We start from the raw sequence: 24,206 nt of genomic DNA, 5'->3' as shown, positions 1-24,206 counted from the left end.
AGTGCTTGCTTTTGGCGCGTGTGCTGGAAGGTGCAGCGCTTGTTTTTCGGTTTGCTTCTTCTCCCAGCAGAACAGGGCGATTTGATCGGAGCTCCGGCGAGGGAAAGGAGGCGGTGACGCCGTTTCTCAGACGGTGCAACATCGCAACTGTGCTGGAAGGTGTCGTGCTAGTTTTTGGCGCGTGCGTTGACAGAGGAGAAAATCGGCGGCGCCGTTTTGCAGTCGATGTAACTCCCGCTAGAGCTGATTACAACTACATACAAAGATAAGTGACACTTTTTATTTATTCTCTTTCCCACTTGTGTATATACATAACTGATCTATCTTGCATTCTTTTTATAATACATATATTCATTTTTTTTTACCTTGTATACATTAGTATATTACATATTCTTATACTTGATACATTGCGCAGCCGTTGAATGGCGGTTGGGGGTCTGGCTACCCCACCTGACCTTTCATCCTCCTCAGAGGGTGAAGAGTCCGGGATGGACTTTGCCGAGATTCCCATAAATGACAACAACGCTTTCTTTGATGTAGTAAAGAAGCGTAAAAGGCCCCGTAAAACTGCCCCGATTGTCCCATCCACTAATGATGTGCCAATACGGGTCAAACAGTACCAGGTGAACCAACCCGGTCTTCGTTGGGTCGTGTTTTTCCGACCTAAAAATAAACCTCTCAGAGTTATGCAGATATGCAAAACTCTGAAGAAAGATTACACCAGCTTGACTGAGATTTTTAAAGTCAAAACGGACAAGCTGAAGGCAACCTTTTCTGATCCTCGACAAGCAAATGCTGTCGTCCAGGATGCAAATTTCAACATCGAGTACCGCGTTTATATACCGGCACGCGTTGTTGAAATAGAAGGTGTTATCACAGAGGCTGACCTCACTGAAGAAGATATTATGAAAGGTGTTGGATGTTTTAAGAATCCATCCCTTCCTGAAATCAAGATCCTTGAATGCAGGAGAATGTATTCCAAGGACAATACGGGCAAATATTCCCCAAACGACTCGTTTAGAGTAACTTTTGAGGGAAAAGTACTCCCGGATTTTGTCGAGCTTCACAAGCTTCGACTACCCGTAAGACTTTTTTTTCCGAAAGTCATGACGTGTACGAACTGTTTGCGGTTAGGGCACACGAAAACCCACTGCAATAAGAAATCTAAATGCTCCAAGTGCGGTGAAATCTCCGAGATTAACCACACTTGTAGCGAACAGCACGTAAAATGCTGTCTATGTGGAGGTGAACCACATAAAATAGAAGCGTGCCCAACATATAAATTGCGCTCAGAAGCGTTGAAAAAATCGACGAAACAACGCTGTAAGCAGTCATTTGCACAGATGCTAAAGACTGCCTTACAGCATCAGGAAAATCCGTATTCCAGCTTGGAACATGACGATCCCAATGATGATGAAGAGGTATATCAACCTCTTCCGTCAAGCGGGGCCGTGCGGAAACGACCAAGCGTATCTTCCCCCAAGCTCCCTAGGAAAGAGCAGAAGAAAACGCATACAGATACCCCAAGTGGTCCTCCTAAGCAAAACATTGCTAAGCCGTCACCTCCAGGATTCAAGCTTAATCCTGAGGGTAACAATTTCGATAAAGAGTTTCCCAAACTACCAGGAAAACAATCTGCTTCCGCCAAAAAACAGTCATCGGAACCTGAAATACAGACCACTGATGGACGTATCTCATTCAAAATGATCGTTGAATGGATATTTACCACTTTTGGTTTATCCGATACTCTTAAAAGTATGATCTCGGCTTGGCTTCCAACAATCTGCATGTTGGGTAAGCAACTAAGCACCAAATGGCCCCTCCTCGCGTTCGTATCCTTCGATGTCTAAATTAGACAACAGAAGTGACGAATCGACAACAAGGATCATACAATGGAACTGTAGAAGTTTGATCCCCAAATTAGATAAATTTAAACTTCTGGTTCACGATAGCAAATGCGATATTTTCGCGCTATCTGAAACATGGTTATCAACTGATACGACACTAGCCGTACCAGACTTCAATATCATCCGTTTAGACCGAGGAAACTCTTATGGCGGAGTGCTCCTTGGTATCAAAAAATGCTACACATTCTTCCGTATTCCTCTCCCAGCAATTGACGGTATAGAAATTGTTGCTTGCCATATAACAATTGCTGGTGAGGGCCTCACTGTTGCATCAGTCTACATTCCGCCTAGAGCTACTATTAATCGGTTGCAGCTGACACAAATAGCTGAACTTCTTCCGACTCCACGCCTTATCCTGGGAGATTTCAACTCTCACGGTACGGCGTGGGGAGCACCCAGGGATGACAGCCGTGCTGTTCTCATTGAAAGTTTGTTAGACGACTTCGATCTGACCTTATTGAACATACCTGGGTTAGCTACGAGAATAGCAAGGCCTCCAATACGAGAGAGCACATTAGACTTGTCGATGTGCTCCTCCTCAATAGCTTTGGACTGCAAATGGGAGATTATTCAAGATCCCCACGGCAGCGACCATTTGCCAATCAGTATTTCGATTATGAACAGGCTCCATTCTGCTACCACAGTCGAAGTAGAGTATGATCTTACCCGGAATATTGATTGGGAAAAATTCTCGAACATAATATCCCAGGGTCTCGAAACAAACGAAGAGCTTTCCCCATCTGACGAATACAACTTCCTTGCAACATTAGTGCTAGATAGCGCGTTGCAATCTCAGACGAGGCCCGCCCCTGAGAACAAGTTGAAAATTCGTCCCAACAAACAATGGTGGGACAAAGATTGCACCGAGATGAAAAAAGCTCTGAAAGCATCATACTTAGCATTCAGGAATGGTGGCTCAATTGAGCTTTATGATCAGTTTAGGGAGCTTGAAATAAAACAGTCTAAGCTACACAAACTGAAAAAAAGATCATACTGGCAAAATTTCATAAGCTCGTTACCCAGAGATGCTTCTATGAGCTATCTCTGGAATACGGCTCGAAAAATGCGCAATAGGTCCGACAGTAATGAGGCTAATGAATACTCTGAACGTTGGATCTATGATTTTGCGAAAAAGGTATGCCCAGACGCTGTCCCATCACAGCAAAAATTCAGCGATACAACGGCTATTGAAGAACCAGAATTTACCATGTTGGAGTTTTCAATTGCCCTCGCGTCTTGCAAGAATAAGGCTCCAGGACCGGACAGTATCAAATTTAATTTGATGAAAAACCTGCCGGACTCGGCCAAGCTACGATTTCTTAAACTGTTTAATAAGCTTATCAGGAACAATATGATTCCGGAAGCTTGGAGACAGGTTAAGATTATCGCAATCAAAAAGCCAGACAAACCTGCCGCAGATCACCGCTCGTACAGGCCGATTGCGATGCTCTCATGCATACGCAAATTGCTTGAAAAAATGATTCTGCGTAGACTTGACAACTGGGCAGAAGCAACTAACCAACTATCAGAGACCCAGTTCGGCTTTTGTAGGGGCAAGGGCCCTAACGATTGCCTGGCATTGCTAGCCACAGAAGCGGAAATGGCTCTTGGCAGCAAACAACAAATGACCTCGATTTTCCTGGATATCACAGGCGCAGTTTCAATCGAAATTCTTTCCGAGAAACTGCATCAGAGAGGATTCTCCCCTATATTAACAAACTTTTTGATCAACCTGCTGTCTGAAAAGCATTTACTTTTCAACCACGGTTCTTTAACAATAACACGAACAAGCTACATGGGTCTTCCCCAAGGCTCTTGTCTGAGTCCGCTGTTGTACAACTTCTACATCGGTGACATCGACACATGCTTGACGGACGGCTGTACAATGCGCCAGTTAGCTGACGACTGCGTTGTATCAGTCACGGCGACTCTAGCTGTAGACATGAAAAACAGCCTGCAAAATACGCTAGATAATCTGACCGGTTGGGCCAATTGTCTTGGAATCGAATTCTCGCTTGAAAAAACGGAGATGGTAGTCTTTTCAAAAAAGCGACCACCACCTCGCTTCGAGCTAGTTCTGTCCGGAATACCCATCACTCAGTCACCTAGCTTCAAGTATCTAGGAGTGTGGTATGACTCTAAGTGCACATGGGAAAAACATATCAATTACCTGAAGCACAGATGCCAACCGAGAATTAATTTTCTTCGGATGTTAACAGGAACATCATGGGGAGCGCATCCAGAGGATTTAATACGACTCTACCAAACCACTATTCTGCCCGTAATAGAATACGGCAGCATATGCTTCAGAGGAGTCGCAGCCTCACATATGCTGAAGCTAGAGAGGATACAATACCGTTGTTTGCGTATCGCTCTAGGCTGCATGCAATCGACACATACCATGTCTCTAGAGGTCATTGCGGGAGTACTACCACTCAAAGAGAGGCTATTCGAGTTGGCTCTTCGTTTCCTTATCAGATCGGAGATAGCAAACCCAATGATAATCGAGAACTATGAGAGGTGTTTGGAAGTTGTTCAGAAACCCTGTATGTCAGTATACCAGCGGTTCATGACCATGGAGATAAACCCTTCGGTTGTTGCTCCATCCCGTGAGATTTCAACATCGCTCAACAATTCTTCTGTTGTATTTGATTTGACGATGAAACTAGAAATCCATGGAATTCCCGAACACCTTAAACCAACAGTTGTGCCATTAATATTTTCGGCAAAATTCGGCCACCTCCCAGAACAGAACTCCTTTTTTACGGACGGATCTGTGATGGATGGACAATCCGGATATGGCGTTTTTAACACAGATCATCACATATCCCGCAAACTGACACAGCCTTGCTCTATATATATATAGCTGAATTAGCTGCCATACACAATTCGCTGCGAATTATCGAGCTCAAGACACCAGGCAATTATTTCATCTTCTCGGACAGCCTCAGTTCTATCGAAGCTCTCCGATCGATTAAACCGGTCAAGCACCCGTCCTATTTCCTTCCGGAAATTAGACGGATATTAGAAGTGCTGGTTGATCGGTCTTTAATTATCTGCTTTGTGTGGGTCCCCTCTCATTGCTCAATCCCAGGCAATGAAGAAGCTGATTTATTAGCGAAAAGGGGTGCCATAGAAGGAGATATATTTGATAGACCGATCACCAATACCGAGTATCTTCACCTGCCTCGACAAATGGCCCTGGCAAACTGGCAGGAAAGGTGGGATAAAGACGACCTTGGGCGATGGATGCACTCGATCTCGCCCAAAGTGTCTACAAAAGCTTGGTTCAAAGGGTTAGATTTAACTCGAGCTTTCATTCGAGTTATTTCGCGCCTAATGTCCAATCACTATGTTGCAAACGCACACCTTTATCGAATAAACTTAGTCGATAGTAATCTGTGCGAATGTGGAGGGTACGAAGATATAGATCATATAGTCTTCGTATGCCCTAAGTACCACAGAGCAAGGACCAAGCTTATTGATTCTCTCCGAAAACAGAAAGTGACATTTACAATGCAAGTACGGGATGCACTTGCTAGCCGCAACCCAGCGCTTGTAATACCTATTTATGACTTTTTAAGAGATATCAAGTATCGAATTTGATTATCTCCTTGCTTCTTCTTCTTATTTTTCCAACACAACCTCCATCAAAAAGTTTCACACTAATTCTGTTCCTTTTTTTTTCTTTTATTGATCTTTTTAGAGACACATGAATCATCGCTTCTTTCTGAGAGACATGATCCACCAAACATAGATATAAGTTTTGATTTCTAAAGATATAAGGAACCATCACACCTTAACGAATAGTATTAAGAATTGATATTTACTCATACAGAGAAGAACTTTATTTATTATTGTTATTGTTAGCCGTAGGTTTAAATGATATGTATTTTTAAATTGTATTTATAAAAGAGAAAAGATGAGAGGGTTTTTATGCCTGTTTGAGGAGGAGCAGTCGGGATACAGGCTCTACTCAAGCTGGCTTTTCCCTACTCCAGAAGATATTCGGCCCCGTTATGCTTTGCGGTTGGGCCTAAATAAATATTAGAGTTTAAAAAAAAAAAAAATCTCTTATGGAATTTTTTTTCGGGATTATAATTATACTTAATTCATAAATATTTGTTTAAAACAATATATTAGTGAACTGTTCTTATCTCGCACTATCTTTTCTTGCTGTTTTTTATTCAAATCAATTCATTTTCGCAATGGCAAAGCAGTACCATGGTGCAGTGTTTAATTATAAGTAGTGAAATGAAACTATTTTGGAAAACTTACTACTAATTATAATCATAAACTTCCAGAATAATTTTAAAACTAATGTTTGATATATTCAAATGACAATAATTCAATTGAAGAAATTATTTTGCAATTTTTATTCATTTAACGAAATTTAGAGTTATTTTCGTCTTAGTTATTGCTTTCTTTACTTTAAAGCTGCTTCTTCCGGGTTTTGTATTGATGTATTTTCTTCTATTGAACAATCTTTGCATAGGCTTGTCGAAGAATTAATTTTATGCTGACATATTTTTCTCAATCTGATAGGCCCAAATCAACGAATGGTCTGGGTATCTTTTTCTACGCTTGGCGGCAGTCAATAGAGGGAACAACTAGAATTAGTTCATTATAACTAAATGACATTATTTCATATTTTTATTATAGCACGTACCTGTTTCTTCTGAAACATCCTCGCAATGATTTCAAAAATGACTGCTCTGAATGCGGTTAGCCTACAAGAAGATCCTTCACTTGATATCCTTTTCAAATGCTCAAAACGTTATCCACTTAGTAACGCTTGTTCCTGCGGAGAGCAATGAAAACTGGTGTTTTTTTTTAACACAATTAGTAGTAACAGGAAACTGCACAGTTACACATTTCTTAATCTTCTCATTTTTGGCAGGGAAATAACCAAATTTCTAATCCATTTGATTTCAATTACACTTAAGCACTGCAAAAATATGAAACCCAAACATTGGTATGACGTAGCACCCTTTCGTAGCAACGGTTGTGTAAATAACATCACAGTAGTTTTACACATGATATACAAAAAAAGATGTAGATGTAGAATTATAATACCATTGCCACACCCTATATAAACCATACTGCCCTAGGGCTGTATACCTTGTAGTATTTTTTACGCGGGTTGCTTTTCTTAATTACTCAAAAACGGTACGAGATATTGACCTCATTTCAATCACGTTTTCCGTTTCAGGCCAAAGGTAATCATATATTCGTTTTCAAAAAAAAAAAAAATCTCAATTTTTGGTGTGAATACTGAAAATTTAAAATGTTGAATTTGGTCTCTGGATTGACCACTATCATATTCAAACGAGGTTCAAACATTTTAAAACGGGTTTCTTCGTTATATTCGCAATTAAAAAAAGTCTCTTTTTACGCGATCTATGGGAAATTTGGAACACATTGAAATATTAAAGGTCAACTACGTAGAACCATGTTAAAGACATTTGTAAGGTTCATGTTTTTAGCAGTTCACATCTGAAAACCGTTACGTTCAATAAAAGCTGTTTGACATCTCTATGTTCGATGTCACTATGATGATTCAACAGTAGAGGATCTTGTGCCCCTTTAGACTTGCATGCAAGTAAGCAGTTGTACCCAGGCCTATGACAAGACGTCATTTTTGTATGACCGAAAAATAACAAGCAAAATATTGGAACCACGGTGGGTTCGCAATGGAAGGGGAGTCACAAAAATGTACAACACAGTGCAAAAGCATAGGCGCGTCTAAGGCCTGGTTGTACCGCTAGTGGCAATGCGTTATTTTGTTCCATGCAGTGATTGTAGGTAGAATAGATAAAAATCAATAAGGAAGAAGAATTGAAATAAAAAATTATAGCAAATCAATTTTTTTGTTAGTCATACACTGTGAGTCTTTATGATTCTATTGATGGAACAAAACAGTGTATGACCGACATTCCTTTTGTGTTTATTGACTTGAAAATGCTAAGCAGTATGAGTTCTGCCGAGCAGTTTGACGACATAGAAGTATGTGTACATTTTCGTGATGGGACGATTTCCAAGTATTTTGTTTACAGTCAGTCTACTCTGCACATCGATTTCGCCGGGTCGTTTTGTTTTATGCAGCCAGCAGTGTCAGTCGAGCGTTGTGAAAGGAAGTATGTGCTTTGTTCGCGAGTCTTAGGTGACTGTTTGTGCGTGCCGGTCTGTTTTCCGTGTTTTTTCATGGTGTTCAAACGATTTGTTTTAGACTCGTTCTACTGGAAGCCTTTCCAAGGGATAATCAAGTTGCGCACCCTAGAAATACCGAGAAAAACCACCCGAAATACGAAACTAAATCTACACGAGAAAAAGCAGCTGGCGCTAAGGTGAGAGAAAACATGTGTTGACAGTGTTGAAGAAAGGAAAATAAATTTCCGCAAACTGTGCAAATTCCACGAATTCCCAGGGCGGCAGAGTTTGGAATGAAAATTTGTGAGATGTACTATATAATCCACTATAGGATTATTTATTGTCAAAAGTGCAGAATAAGTACAAGGAAATATTATGAATGAGCTCGTATAGTAAGGTATTGCGATACCTGTCGAAAATACTACCAGTGTGAGTCATGCATATACGTCACATTTGTGACGTCTGGTTGAAGTGAATCATCCACTTATGTGAAAGTGCGAAAGGAAAAGTCTTGGTCAAACTGAAACCAAATGAGAATATGCTCAGGACATTACAGGATAGCACCCGTAACAACAGAGAACGATGGTTGTCGTTTGATGGCGCGTGAAATATAATTAATGAGCGTTTCCGGTCTGGATGATCCGAAAGACAAAAAAAACGCAAAATTTAATCGATCATTTTTTTGTTTGAAGGAATCTTTGCTTGTATTTTGTTTGGTAAAATGAATTTTCGCGGGTGGGGAAATTGTTTAGACTCAAGGGTAATTTTCTAAAAATGCGTATGTATAGTAGAGTGGGGCGTCGTTATTTAAAAAAAAACTTGGCAACACAAACCCAGAACAAAGTTCTAAACAATTCTAAATTCATCCGAAGTCGACTGGTTTTATCTCCGCTTGGCGCATTGCCTTTCAATGAACATTTGAATGGAAAAACTCATGTTTTGCATTTTTTTTCTGGAGAGCTCAGAATGCCTTGAACCATGCATTTCATGACTTCAAAATGTAGGTTTTTTGATGCTTAACAACATTGCCAAAAACACTACAAAGTTAGGATGTCCCAAAAAAATGCTATTGCTGTTCAAAGTTGAGTTTGTCGAGTCACCTATATGCTGAAAATCCTTTTTTCTGCCAACAATACCAGTGTACCGGTGTCAGTAGGATATCTATCGGAAGCAACCCGCCATATCGAGTTTATACACTACTGGATTAAGGAAAAATTGTATCTGAATATTCTTGGCGTATTCAGGATCTACAACATGTTGCACAGGTTACTTCTGATGAAAATCCTACTGACGCCGGTACACTGGAAGTTTCGTCATACTCAACTTTTGAATTTTTTCCTATACAAATTTTCGTGCAAATTTGAAATGCAATGCGCCAAACGGAGACAAAACCAATCGACTTCCGGCTGGTTTAGGATTGTTTGGGGCCCCAAATGCAATCTAAAAAATTGGGAAATCAATCACTTTGCCCCGCCAGTGTCCAATAAAAAAGTGAGGTGTGTTCCACATAACCTCGAAAAAATTTTTTTCTATGGATGTACTACGTCCTAATTATTAACATTACACTCCTAGGATCCTTCGTCGAAATCAGTTTCAATGAAGTTTGGAGTGAAATTACTTTATGCGCCAAGGATATCCGTAGTTCCGGATTACATTCCCGCATCTGGTTCTGGGAAGCATTCCTAACTGAAAGCGGCAGTGATGTTCAGTAGTTCGATATCATATAATCGATAGGTAATTAAGACAATTTTTTATCATTTAGGAATTGAAATACACAATGGTGTTGAATCTCAAAATATTACCACATCATTATGGTATTTAGCATTGCGAAATATTTGCCTAAAACTGCCATGTTTCCAAGTAGCCAAAAAGTGAGTCATTTGTAACAAATTTTCCAAAGAGTAGTAAGTTGAGTCAAAGAAGACTAACTTACCTACTAACTGTTCAGCTTATCATTGTTGGGACAGGGCGTTATCAAATCACAAATTGATAGCAGTTGCATTCTCGCCCACGAGCGTCATCTTTCGTTCATAGCGTATGAATGAACACCTCATTCATTCAGTTATCTCTCCTTACGACACATTTTTTCGTGGAGACGTCAATAACGTGCCAATATAGCACCTGCCAAAACTGTCATCTATATTTTGGGGAAAGTGAATATGAGACTGAATTTTCTGTATGAAATTGTGTTTTCAAAGCATGGGTGCATAGTAGAAAGCCGTTTGGTCTTTGCTAAAAAAGAGCTAGATCGAAAATGTTAGCTACGTAACAACTCCCTTGCATACTTTTTGACTCAAAAATTACATATAGTTTCTATTTCTAGTCAACGAGAACATAATTAGTACCAACTGTGTTTTGAATCTTCTTAACTCTCTAATTGTTCGGTATATATAAACGGCTCAGTATTTCTTGTAGAATTATTAAAAGGAGATAAATGTTAGGTTGCTCGGTAGTTCCTTGTGTTTTCAATCACGAAAAATGGGGTTTAGTTTTGATAAACAGACAGAAGTTTTGTTTGCTTGAATTATTTTGAGTGTGTAGCTTTGAATATATCGGTTTGATTTGACCAGTAGAACCAAAATAAGCAAACTGACAGTTATGCAATCTGGACCTTGCTTTTGCAAGTTGCGTTCGCGCCTACAGCAAACACATTGCGAATTTTATTGCAATCCAACTTTTAGCTATGAATTGTTATCTAGACCAAATCCAAAGTGCAAACTCAAGCATTTCGAAGGGTGCTATATTACAAAACTGACAAATAGATGCAAAAAAATATAACAACAAAAACATGTTTTCGCATTTTTTCACCACAAATGAGTTCTACCATGAGAAGTGAGAAACCCATTATCTAAGATTGACTTTGAGAAATGCTTTAATTTAATTTTAAATAACCATTTGACTTGAAGTGCTTATTATGCCCCTGATACACCTATAAGGCAAGAGGCCAATTTAGTTAAAACAAGCAGTATAGATAGAATCTTTATCGGTGACCGCACACAGCAGATTATTTGTGAGTTACTGTGAAATGATTCATCCATTTTCTCGTGAAATCTGCTAGCTGAGCATAACACTTGTTTACTGATAAAGTATCGACCAATTTGAGCCCTCGAATGGACAAAATCTTATCAAGAAATTTCATATTTAGTTTTATTGAATAATTTGCTCTTCAATTTGATTCGTTTTTTTTTAAGGGGGGAATTTGTTAGTAGCTTAAGTATTTATGATAAATATAAGTAAGTAATGAGTATGTGTGTCCAATCACAAATGGTGACTTCTCAACACTGTTAAAAATTTGTAATTTTAATTGTTAGGATTTGTTTGCTTTCGCAATTAGGACTTATCGTTCGTAGGGATTTAGACCTACTTGTCAGAATAGGGGAAGTAAACTTATAATCAACTTAATTGCTTACTTATTGGCTATACAGAGAGCTTATCGTAGCAATTGAGGATTGCAACGATTTTTGTCGAAAATTGTTAATAATTTTATTTAACATAGCTTCTAATGGTTCAACACCAGTTCGTTTTCGTTGTCGAAAGCGTCTATGTGAGTGCAGAAAATTAAGACTATTAAACACATTATCTACTGCTTTAAACCTGTCACGCGAGTAGCAAACTGTTGCATCTGACGGGCCGGTTTCCTCACCTGTTACATAGCCAGTGTTAAGCACCATTCCGCTAATTCGCTGATTCGCTAATTAGCGATGCTAAAATTCAGTTAGCGATTTAGCGATTTCGCAAATTTTTGAGCTGGATAGCGAAACTGTTAGCGTCGCTAAAATTTTGGCCTTCAAAACGCTAATCGCCAATTCGCTAAATTTTGTAGAGAAGCGACAATATAAATATTTAGAAAAACTGTGAATTGCTGATGGCGTACGTAAATTGCTTCGAAAGATGAACATACTTTACTGCGAAAGCTACTTTTGTCAGTTTTTTTACCCTAGAATGGAGTTCCAGCTATCGTACAAGCCACAGGAGCATTTTGAAGAACAAGCACAAGGTCTAGATTGAATTTTCGGCACACCAAGAACTTTGGTAAATTGCAATGCGTTTGAAATTATGACAACTTTAGCGATTATCGAGCTAAATTTTCCGGTTAGGGACTTAGCGATTAGCGTCGCTAAATTTTCGGTTAGCGGTGCCCACCACTGTACATAGCAACTTATCCACATGAGTACCTAGAATTGTATATAGAGCTTCGCAAAATATATATCTCAATTGGTACAATGAATTTTAAGCAACATTTGCAACTGTACGCATTTATCATACTTCCCTTTTTTCAGTATGAAATGAAGGAACCAACTAATTCATCATGTGTTCAATTTATAAGTTTATGATAGGATAGTAGAAAAAGCAAATATGCTAGCGTTAGAAATTGAAATCGAGGTAGATTAAGAAGCTAATTATGTGGCCCTGGTAATTAACTACAACGACCAATCAAAGTTGTTTGAAAACCAAGGCAAACTAGATATATTAACACGAATGGCTAAAATTTATGGCTTGCTCATATTACAACTTATCAAGAACTACTTGCTTTCTTAGTATACATCGTCTTTTCATCAGCATAAGTGTGGCACTAAAGTACTCGCATTGTTAAATTGCTCCCAAGAAAGGGTTTTACCTCCCTTACGAAATCGTATCTATCGCGTTATACTGACTATCATTTTTTCTTATTCTCCTGCCGCTATTCACAGGTACTAATTAAACTAGCAAGCCCGGCCAATGCTTTCCGAGAAAAAATTGTCATAACGCGCCCCACAAGTTGGCCACTCATGCCGGAGACAAAACACTTGAAGGTAGCGCGCAACTTTCCACCGACATATTTAACAAAGCGACACCGACTCGTAACAACTTTAAATTACATCTTCGAGAGCCGGAAACTGGGAGGGTTGTGAAAGAAACAGGCCAAAACAACAAAAGCTAGTGCAGCTTTCGGTAAAGATCATCGCCGTCTGACGCCGGACGATACGTGAGATGGTTTTATTTGTTTCCTGGTGGAATACACAGGAAAAGGAGGTTGATAATAAAACTTTAATTTGTAATGATCGAAATTCCAGTGCATCATTGAATTCGCGGGTTTGAAAGTTCCAGTAAAATCGTAAACATTTCGAGAAACTGTCATTGACGTTTCCTCAAGCGTAACTACATGCGAGAGGAGATCAACCAGGAATGTTTATGGGGTTTTGCTGGGGTATATGTGAATAAATGATATTATTTTTTAATTGCTAGTTGTTGGAACGGAATAAAAACGAAACAACAGTGTACAGTGCAACTCGCCGCGCGGTTTCAAGTGTACATCGAACTAGTTTTTTTTTATAATTAAAAGCGTCTCAGAGCAGTATCTGTGGTAGTGAAATTTCTAAGAAAAAATGAATTATGCTTGCTCACTGGCAGTACTAGTTTCATATAGCAAGCGCTTCTAAGTGGAAATTGTGCGACCCAGTCAGGTTGTTAAATTGGCTCGCCATTTCCGTGGACCGTAACGACGACGGCGACAGCAACGATTCGTTGACTAAGTAATACCTGGAAATTCGGTGCGCTCTGTTCGGGTCCAATTGGTGTGTTTACTGAGGCGCGGAAACCGTGACACCGACCAGCGGAAGCGGTTTGTCCAGAAAGAACAAAATTTGGATCAGTGAAACGAGACCGGTACACTTAGAAACAAGCAAACATCGAAACAGAGCTCCGTGAGTGTGGGATTAGGAAATAGGCAGGAGAAACCAAATCGCTGCGACGAACAATACTGAGAAGAAAAAAACCTGTGAAGATATATTGTCGCGAGGAGATGGTTTATTTGATTGATTAATAAGCATATTAGTGTTGTTGTTTATTGTGTTGACAATGTCATACAGCGCGTCGGTTTAGTTGTTGTGCGTCATAAAGTTACTGCCGGAACGCTTTAACTGCATCACAAGTACGTCACGCAAGCCGCGATCGTCAAGTTTGCGGCACGGCTAGAGATAAACTTTATCGGGTTGGTGGTTGAGCATAGGTGAAAATACGTCACCATGATACTGTTCGTGCCAGTCAGACGACCGGCAACGGCGAAGGCGGCGAAAAGAAAGAGGCACGAAATTACAGGCGACGCCAAAATGCTGACGTTACTAATTGCCACCTGTTTTGCGGTCACGACTCCGGTGGTTTATGGAGAAGACCACTGCAGTGAGCATCGGTACAACAATTCGATCGCTACTGACTACATGCAGTTCACCAAAGAGGTGCCAGACCAGGAGTACGGTATTTTCGGACAGTTTAAGAGCTTGCATTGTTGCGCCAAAGGATACCGCAGTATAGAATGGTAAGTGGAAAATGTCCTCATCAGTTTTTTGTTCAACCAATGCAACCCTAGAAATTTTTTGCGTGACACCATCGTATGACAAAATTTGAAAGTTGTTTTACCTGATAGAAATAGCACTTAGTGTCGAAAAGAAGTTTTCTTTACCTTTGTAAACTAAATCAATGATGGCATGTCGTCATTTTGTTCGAATTAATTTTTTCAGTCGCCTCAAGTAATTTGAAATTACGAAAAATTAAAAAAAGTACTTCTAATCGAATTGATTTCATTAAGGCGTCGTACACAAATTACGTAACGCATAAAGGGAGGAGGGGGGGGGGGGGGGTATGTCTTCGTTACTCATTGTTACATAGGGGTAAGGGAGGTTGTTGAGACCGTTACGTTGAGATGTTCGCTCAAAATTGCAAATTTGGAAGGGGGGTAGGTTGTCCAGCGTTACGTAATTTTAGGAGGGGGGAAATCATATTGAACGGTACTTAACGTTACATATGGGGGGGGGGGGATCTGAAGTCTAGGTTTTTAGCGTTACGTGATTTGTGTTCGACGCCAGACATTCAAAAATTTTATTAATATTTCAACGGTGACTAATACCACCAGTGCCTTAGAATATCGATGTTTGTTCACGAATAGATGAATTGGATTGTTCTCATTGTCACCGCATTTATTTTCTGATGCAACTCAGTAACTTATGCTCATTGCGACGAAGCATGAATATCGTTTATCATTTTCAATGACAGAACAGTGGAATGAATATCAAAAGCCTCGTAATGATATTCAGAGAAGATCCGGTGACTATCAATCCGAGTAGTAGAAGTCTATTCAGAAGCTGTACACCGCACAGTTCAGTATAAATTGAGAAATGAGGTAATTTTGATTTTCACTATTTTGAAATGATTTTCATTATTGACGATCAAAATATCAACACGAGTATTGAGGTTCATCCTGTCGGTGTTCATCGGTTGTTTGGTATCGTTTGGTATCATGAATATCAACATTCGCATGGGCAGTATGATTATCAATTTAAAGAAGCATGAAAATCGCTGCTTTTGAATATCATGACAGTGAATATGCGCAGCACTGAATACGACAAATAACTTTATAGAGTTCTCAAAGCGAAAACACACGAACACTATGACATGGCCCGCTTTACACTATATATTGAAATTTGTGAGAGTGTGAATCAAACTCGGTAGTTTTTTATTCTCTCTTTTAGATGACAGTTCTCACAGGTGGCGAAAAATTCTCACAGCTAACAAAGAAAAATCGAATACATTGCACTAGTACAAACGCACCTGGAAAACTCTATATGTGCCAAAAGTAGTGCAAAACAAGGCATACCAAAGTGATACAAAATAATACAAAAAAAAATTTAAACAATACCAAGATAACTTTAAATCAAATAATCGATATCGGACCGACTACGATCTAGAATGTCTAATTCAAATTTTGCCCGGAGTCTGATTGGAAAGGAATTTTTGAAATGGGAATATTTATCGGACCGTAAAGAAATGATAATCTCAAAACTCTTGTTTGTTTCCTATCGAATTAAACTGATTATTATTGATATTTGTGCTATACTCACTTACTTTTACTTGTATGGCGACAGATCGTTGAGATCCTATGTCGAATCCAGATGACGCCTTCACACAACTCGATCTTGTTGCTCTTCTCCAGTCTCCCTTTTACACTCGCTGCTCTTGCATCCTCGTCGACAGCACACATCCAGCGCGTGCGAAGTCTACTTCTATCCGTTTTTTTTTGCTCTTCGCCGGTCGCTCATCCGCTATCAGTCCGCTACAGTCGCTGCAACAGGATACGGGAGAGAATTTTATGAACGGAATTGAGAAGCGTTATGCCTCGATAATTACTACACTCGAGTCTATGTCTCTTCTTGTAGATAGGGCATATGAGTCCTTCCAACCAGTCCGTGGGTAGTTGCTCCTCTAACCATACCCTGAGGATAATCCTGTGAATTGCACTACACAGCCGCTTGCTCCCGACTTTGAAAAGTTCGGCTGGTAAGCCGTCCTTTCCAGCGGTTTTGTTGTTCTTCAGCTCTTTACAAGCATTCTCCACCTCGTCCAATGTTGGTGAGTCCTCAGCTTGTCCGTTCTCCCCAATTTCTATTCTGGGCCTCCCGACGACTCTCCTACCTTCTTCACCGTTCAACACCACTTCAAAATGTTGCTTCCAAAGCCTGGCCACCTGCGATTTATCGGTAATCAGGTTTCTCTCCCTGTCATTACACATGGCAGGTACTGGTACGGTCCGGTTCCTGATTCCGTTAATCGTTTCATAGAACCTCCTCGTGTTCTGCCTGGTGAAGCAAGTCTCCGCCTCCGCGAGGACGCGATCGTAGTGCTCACGTTTCTTACGGCTGCTCTTGTCTCCCGGTATTTCTTCCGTATCTGACGCGCCACACGATTAACTGCTACTTACGTGTTGGCGTAGCCCCGGTTCTTATCTCCCGCCACCTCAAGACATTCAGCATCGAACAACCCACTACGCGTGATTCGCTCTGTCATGCCTTCTCGCGCTGTTCCTGTGCTTCCACTGCTCGTCCAGGTCCACTCCAGCTTGTTCACCGATCCGTTTTACAACTTTCCGATTATACTCTGCAGTAACTCCTTCCGCTGATAACCTCTGGATGTCCAGATGTATTTTCCTCGCCGATCCCGATTTAAATACGTTGGACAGCCGGACGCGAATCTTAGCTACCACGAGATAGTAATCCGAGTGGAGGTTTGGTCCTCGAAAGGACCAGACCGCACGTCTATGACGTCTGAAAGGTGCGAGGCCTCTTCATTGGGGTGTCTCCAGGTGTGCTTCCGAATGTTCAGATTTGCAAAATGGGTACTACAGATGGCCATTCCTCTGGCCGCGACGAAGTTCCGAACCTCAAGCCGTTGTCGTTTGTGGTAGAGTGAAGGCTTTCCCTACCAATAACGGGACGAAAGAACTCCTCTCGTCCGACTTGTGCGTTGATATCTCCGATGACGATCTTCATGACGTGTTGGGGGCACTCTCCATACGTTGTCTCAGCTCATAGAACGTCGTTGGTTTTATCGTTCGTCTGCGCGTACACGTTTATGAGGCTGTAATGGAAGAATCTGTCCTTGATCCTTAATACGCATAGAAGGTCATTAATAGGCCTACACCTAATGACACGCTTCATTTGGTGTCCTAGTTGCATGAAGTCGACGGCCCGTTCCGCTGAGTCGTCGCCACTGTAGTAGATGGATAACCTAAAAGAAGTGCCCGCGGTCGGATCAACCGCCTGGAATTCACTTTCTCCGCTACCTCCACTTTTACCTCCCGTAGCTCTTTGGCCGAGATGCCCGCGCATGCCGGTTCGAGCCGAAACCTAACATTCCAAGTACACTAAAGTCGCTTTTTACGCGGGGCATACATGCCGCGTAAAAACCGCGTAAATTCCGTAATCCGCGTAAAAAAAGCCGCGTAAAAAGAAACCCGCGTAAAAAACCGCGTAAAAAGCGACCTTAGTGTACCAAAGTTTTCCAATCGTTGTCCTTTTTCGTTTGCCTCGGCCTATATCGATTGCTGCCTTACTACACACTTAATTTATCTCGGCAAACTTCCCAACAGCTGATTGAGCTCGGCGAAGTTTTTAACAAATGTCAGCAATATATTTCGACGAACACTCAGCAAATATATCGATTTACCGTAAACCAGCAAGTGTTGACATTTCATTTGCCGAAGTTCTTGAAAATTCCGCCGAAAACTTGTAGAACATTTCGCTGAATTTATCAGCTGTTGAGTTCTCGGTAATAAAATCTAGGTGTGTAAAGCTGCAACGCCTAGTCTCGTGGCGAGGCTGCCGTCTTGAGTGTAGCTGGCGAGACACCGCTTATCATAGTTCAGCCGTCCGCTAAAAATCAGTCGCCAATTAAGCCGCCCCTAACCTGGGGAACAAACGCTCAGGCAAGCTGCTCTCCAAGAAGAACATTTGTGCTATTGATGGAATGATTCATTAGTACAGCGGAACCAAGAATAATTACTTCATTTTTTCTTAAGAGTCTTAAACATGCTTTGAAGGTTGCACATTGGTCCAAAGAGACAAAATGCGAAACTTAATTTGAAAGTGCCTTTCACATTCATCCTAGTTTAATAATGTATTCGGAACAATTGTTTATATGAATGACTCCCGTAATCTCAGAAGCCAAAAGTTTTAAAAGTTACTATATTAAAAAGCTCTGTCCCCAATGAAGATAGACATTTTGTTTATTCAGCAAAGTTTCGATTTTGGCATATTTTGAAACTTTGCCAAATAACCCGTTCCTCTATCTCTTAGTACAAAAAGTCAGTATTCTTAATATAAGGAAAAAATTGGCATCAAGATTCCACTTGCCCCTTTTGACGTTCAGTTATCGGAAAAATAAGCTAAAATATGTTATAACTTTATACGGGAAAGTCCTGGAGATTTGTGGGCTATGTCAAAAATATGTGTTTTGTGTGCTCCAGCAATTCCTCCAAACAACGTTTTCTTGTAAAATGCAATTCATGAAAGTTTAGTTCAACACACTAACTTTTAAAGTAATTTAATAGAATATACCTTATTACTTTGTACCCAATGAAGATAATGATTTTGTTTGTTCAGCAAAGTTTCATGGTTTGTCCCACTATCGTCAGGAGGTCCTAGAGCGTTAATTTCTTGCGTGATAGTGCTTCATATTGTAGAGCATCTTGCAGCGAATGATTAGTTGCGTATGACTTTATTTAACCCCCAATCGAAAAAACACCTGACGATAATAGAGCCGATACTCTAGTGAACTTTTCATAACTTTTGACAATTTTAGATTATACGAGTCATTCATACAAATCAATTGTTTCGAAGACACAATTAACCTACGATGAAGGTGAAGGGGCTATGAAATTAGGGGCCATCTTTTGCCTTTTTGAATCACTGTGTAATGCAATGGTATATTATTAAGGTATAGACAAAAAAGACGTTTTGACTTTTCTCGAAAACAAAACGAGAAAAAACACACCTTGCTATTTTTTCGGATGTCATCTACCTCATAAATATGTAACCAGCAAAAAATAAGTTGTCCTAATGCTCAATTAAATTGCCCTGAAAAGATTATAGCTTTTTTTTACCATTCCTGTGAATTTTGGAGCCGCTAATGTATACAGAAGAAGGTCAAAATGCTGCACAGCAATTGCCCGCCAGATTCGTCGCTTCTACGTTGGTTCACGGGAAAGCTCATTTAAGTCATTCAAGGGGCACCAAAATTCACAGGAATGGTGAAAAAGCTATAGTCTTTCATTTTGTCCAGTTTGAGCTCTAGACTAATACCTGTTTTTACAAGTGTTGTATAGGCCGTAGAATCAGAATCGTTTTACGAATTTGCTTCAAAATATTCTAATTATCAGGAAAAAAGTCCTTAAACCATTTTGTAAATTGTAGAGTGTCAATGGTACCCCAGTTTTGTGTCTCCCACTTCACCTTAACCGAAAACACTGCAAATTAGTAAAAGTTATCAACAAAAATTTTTAACACCAGCTTGAGATTTTGTCATTGGGTTTTCGAAACAGCGTTCGTTAAAATAGCGTCCGAGCTCCAAACCGAACTTTACAAAGCGTTTCGATTCTCTAAAGAAAACTAAAAAGAAGTGTAAACAAACATAAAAAATAAAACATAAAAGAGTATTATGAATCTCGACAAAAAATGGCGAATAAACAAAATATTAAAAACAAACAACTACAAATTGAACAAAAATCTTTGTATAACAAATAATTTAAATAATAAATAGAACCAGAATGGTAAACCCCATAAACTAATGGATAGAATGTTAGCAGAGCAAATATAAAAAGATAAATCATTAATAGACTTTTTTTTAAGCAATAGAGCACGAAACGAGAATAGGATAAAAAATTTAAAAATTCAAAAAAAAAATTCGAGATCATATAAAAAACATGAAGATGAAACTAGAATAATTGTTCAGATAATCAAATTTCAAAATTTTAGTAAAAGGCAGAAACTTAGGAGTCACCGCTGAACTATATTGGCTCTGATAACGTTTGTCAATAAGTTATATTATATATTTGATAATATAAATAAACTTATATATTTCCTATACTTATTTTTCTGTGCTGAATTGACCAACTTTATCATTCGACTGTTAAAAAAGTCGTTTCAATTGTTGCATAATTCTGATAAGATTTCTACATCGAGCTGATTGCAACCCCCTACCCGAAATATTGAAATTAAGTCATCTGCCAGGAATTTATCTGCGTCATGTTCCATAGTAAAACCCAGCTCGTCTCGTAAGCAGCGCAAAATTATTTCCAAGTAGTAAGCATACAATAATCAACCTAAACCGTCGGTAAACATTCCCAAGTTTACTCGCACACGCCACCGCTGGATTCAGCTGGCCGCACATGGCCAGCTTTCAGCGAAATTCCCACTGATTCATCGTTGCAAAAGATACAGATGGTTTGTTTGCGGCAAAAATCAACAATCAGATAAAACTATGTTTAGATCACACTTTTACATCCGAGATGTTCAGTTTGTTTTAGAACAGTCGGCAGCTTGCCAGTAATCCGGAAATAACAAAAACACAAATAGAGGCGACACACAAAAGTTGGTTGTTAAAAAACAGTACTAGTAATGGTACAATTATGATTAATTCCGAAAGTTTGTTTTAGTTATAACACATAAATTTATGATGAAAATCATTGCACTAAAAAGATGTTGACCGGTAATCGTATGATAGTATTTAAATGCCGAAACTGGGCGTGTTTAAGGACCACAAGGATTAACTATTACCTACTTCACCTTCAACGTGCATAGGAACGGCGCTTAACGATAAGCTAGTTATGGTAGTGTAAAACTGTTTTTTTCTGGTTTTGCAATGGTGCGTGAAATCCAAACAAGTAATTATCCATCCTCTTAGCATTGATGGGTGTAGACGTGAATGGGAACACCCATTAATCTAAGAGTTCGTGGAATGAAATTTGTAGCGAACAGTAAACGCTCGTTTATGAATCTTGTAGTTCATGTATGGTGTCACTTGAAATGGTGAGAAGTTTAACTTAAATGTCTTGCATGCATGACGACTTCTGAACTTTACAAAAAAACAAGCATCCATTTGTTATTTGAATTATTGATTCACTCTAACCTATGTGTGGTAGCTTCCAAAAGCTTTAAATTGTTTGAGATAATATTGATACTTTTGATTATGTAGCAATTGTTACGTTTGCTATAAATCGCGACGGTTTGTCCAGATTGTCGTTTGAAAAAATATCTGCTCTTAGTGGCGATCTTACATTCGGCCCATAGAAAGCCAAAGTTCGCAATTTCGTCGCATGCGAGTTTGCAGAAGTTTAACCTTTGTTGCTGCCCAAGCATTCGCCATGCTTACGCAAGGTTCGCGGGAAAACTGAGCCTTATGGACTCGAGAATTCCGAGAAGGAAAATTCGGCGCAGCAGCACTGAGAACAGAAGCGTTATATAGTATTTTTTGAAGGTGTGTCATAGTTATTTTTTTCCACAAATAAGTGAACATTCGTTATCGGGGCAGGAACACAAATTTTTGACATATTGTTTTACCTTCGGTGCACCTTAATAAATATTGCGATAATCTATTTTTTATGAATTTTAAAATCCACGGTTATTGCAAACATACTCACAGCGATAACAGGGAAGTCCGTTGTCTCATGTCGCCAGCTCCAAGCGTGGTGGTGCGTGGACACGGGTAAAGAAATCGGTTATCTACTGTTGGGGAAATTTTCCCCAGCCCACGGTTCGAGGAAGTGATTATGAATTTTCTCCTTCGGGGAAATTCATTTTCTGTATTTCTTCTCTTGCTTGGGCGAAGACTATGCTGGAAAGGTTGCTAGTGTGGAAAAGGATCAAACCCGGGGAACGAATATTTACCATTAGAGAGAATTGGATGGCTGGGTTTGAGCCGGTTTCTTTGAAATCTGTACACGAACAATTCGCCAAAACATGGAACGGTTGGTATGGCTGTCAAGCATTTTGAGTTCCACGTATTTATCGATCCAGTTCCAGTGAAAAATCGATAAACCATCCCGAGTTCAGCTTCTTGTGAAAAGGATTAATGAAGAATAATGACTGTTTCATATGAACGAGTACAAGGGCTGGTGGTTTTAATCGCTATAATTACCAGCGTTAAATTCACAAGTAGAATAATCTATAAACAATGCTTTAAAACAAAATAAATTAGTATATTCTGCAATTCTAATGTACTAAGCCAAGAAGAATAATTAGCTTTAGATTTTTATTTTTGTACTGTTTTTTCGTGCTGAACAAAGTTTTCGCTTAGTTAGAATTGTACAACCTTTCAGCTGGTTTCAGGGTACGATGTTGACCTAAAAAATCAGTCGTCGTAGGTTCGAGTCTTGGCTCGGGAGAGACTGTCAATTAGATCGTAGCACTAGCTCCGAAATTTTCCTGTACATTAAACATTGAACAGTTGGTCAAGTTCCCAACCGGAATGTAGCACCAAGGCTTTGCTTTGATTTGCTTTTAGAATTGTACAAAGCATTGCAAATCTTTCTAAAATGTTGCTTCGCTGAAATTTTTTTATTTTGATGTGATTTGAGTTTTTTATCTAGAATTAGTCGCAGATGATATGAGAGGAATCTAAGCAAGCGTGGGCACGAATATAATAAGTTATTTATATTGTGAGTGCCAAAAGTGAATTTATATCGGAGAAATCCAAATGTGTTGTGAAAATGAACCTGGAAAATTTTGAGTGCTTTGACCATGAGGAGGAAATAAGATTGTGGAAAAAGGTTTCGGATTGATGTTCGAGATAGGACTCTAGAGGAAAAGTTTAGTTTTGAATGGAAGCTAATTATTCTTGCTTTAATTGTTTTCCGCATATACTGGTAGTTCTTGCGTCGTTTGCATGTAGTTTTTGCGTCAACAAGTAGGTAAAGTGCTATGAAATGCCCAGTCGCTCAGTGGTCGGTGGATGAAAAAAAAAAACTTGGGGCTTGGTCAACAAAGAAGTGTACTTACTTAGCTTCGTCACTTCCAACGAATTATATTACTTCTTACATACGGATCGGTTGGTACGGATTGCCCCGTTCTTAGATTTTATTGTATGATGTTGCGCTACACAGTAGGTCTGGCCGTGGACGAGAAAAACGTATGGAAATCATTTCTTAAAAAAAAAATGTGGATGTGATTTTCCAGGTTCCTTTCAAGTACTGGCTGTGTTAGTGTAGACTAGACTAGACTATACTATAATTAGCCGCAGATGAAATGAAGAAACCAGATTTAGTTGTGTACTACATGAAGTGTCAATACATGCGGAGATCAGATATCATGTAAAATTGGTCAACAAATCGATTGGTGATGGTTTCATTTTATGCAGGGCACGGGGAATAATCTATTTTGCCTCTTTTCACCCTATATTTGCGTGGAAATATAGATCATTCCATGTTTTGCACACCAATTTGACATAAGATATGCTATATTCCAATTAGTGGGAACTTCGGTTCATTTTTTCCCAGTGTTAATTGTGTTGAACCTTTACGATTGCTTTTTGCTTTTTTATATAAATAAGAGCTAAGCATCTTTCAATCCTTCAAGTCAGATTCACTCTCATTACCGGTTTGATCATTGGTGAGATAATCTAAAACTACCACCAATAGACATCAATAACATGCTTGACATTAAACGTGCAAAATTTATGTTCCTTATTTATCGGATATTGAATAAGACATCAAAATATTCAACATGTTTGAAAGTTCTTCATTTAATGTTTGTTCCACTTAAGGCCTAAACACAATAGTTACGTTGCGGCTGCGTTTGCGGCAATTTGACAGTTAGCCCATACGTTTTCTGTCAAATTAACGTCAAC

General features: G+C 39.4%; 1 protein-coding gene and 1 long non-coding RNA gene across 5 annotated transcripts in view; one reads left to right on the top strand and one right to left on the bottom strand.

The window, feature by feature from the left end:
- Positions 1 to 6,164: 6,164 nt before the first annotated feature.
- The window catches only part of LOC129726859 (uncharacterized), a 57,510-nt gene continuing 39,468 nt past the window's right edge, over positions 6,165 to 24,206 (bottom strand). The window contains exons 2-3 of the long non-coding RNA XR_008728424.1: positions 6,577 to 6,727; positions 6,165 to 6,517 (exon numbers count right to left, since the gene is read on the bottom strand). This is a non-coding gene — a long non-coding RNA (uncharacterized LOC129726859). The remainder of the gene's footprint in view (positions 6,518 to 6,576; positions 6,728 to 24,206) is intronic.
- The window catches only part of LOC129726854 (interleukin-1 receptor accessory protein-like 1), a 57,093-nt gene continuing 40,834 nt past the window's right edge, over positions 7,948 to 24,206 (top strand). Inside the window, exons 1-3 of one of the 4 annotated variants that reach the window (XM_055684011.1) lie at positions 7,948 to 8,070; positions 8,137 to 8,254; positions 12,749 to 14,352. In XM_055684011.1, the coding sequence (XP_055539986.1) occupies positions 14,063 to 14,352 (290 nt within the window). In that variant the 5' untranslated portion in view covers positions 7,948 to 8,070; positions 8,137 to 8,254; positions 12,749 to 14,062. Of the gene's footprint in view, positions 8,255 to 9,629; positions 9,792 to 12,748; positions 14,353 to 24,206 lie in introns of all 4 variants that reach the window. The other 3 variants (XM_055684010.1, XM_055684012.1, XM_055684013.1) reach the window with 3 other exon arrangements.

This window comes from Wyeomyia smithii, chromosome 3 (assembly GCF_029784165.1).
Source record: "Wyeomyia smithii strain HCP4-BCI-WySm-NY-G18 chromosome 3, ASM2978416v1, whole genome shotgun sequence".
NCBI lineage: Eukaryota > Metazoa > Arthropoda > Insecta > Diptera > Culicidae > Wyeomyia > Wyeomyia smithii.
The sequence above is the reverse complement of the archived record's forward strand: the minus strand, read 5'-3'. Positions and strand labels throughout refer to the sequence as shown.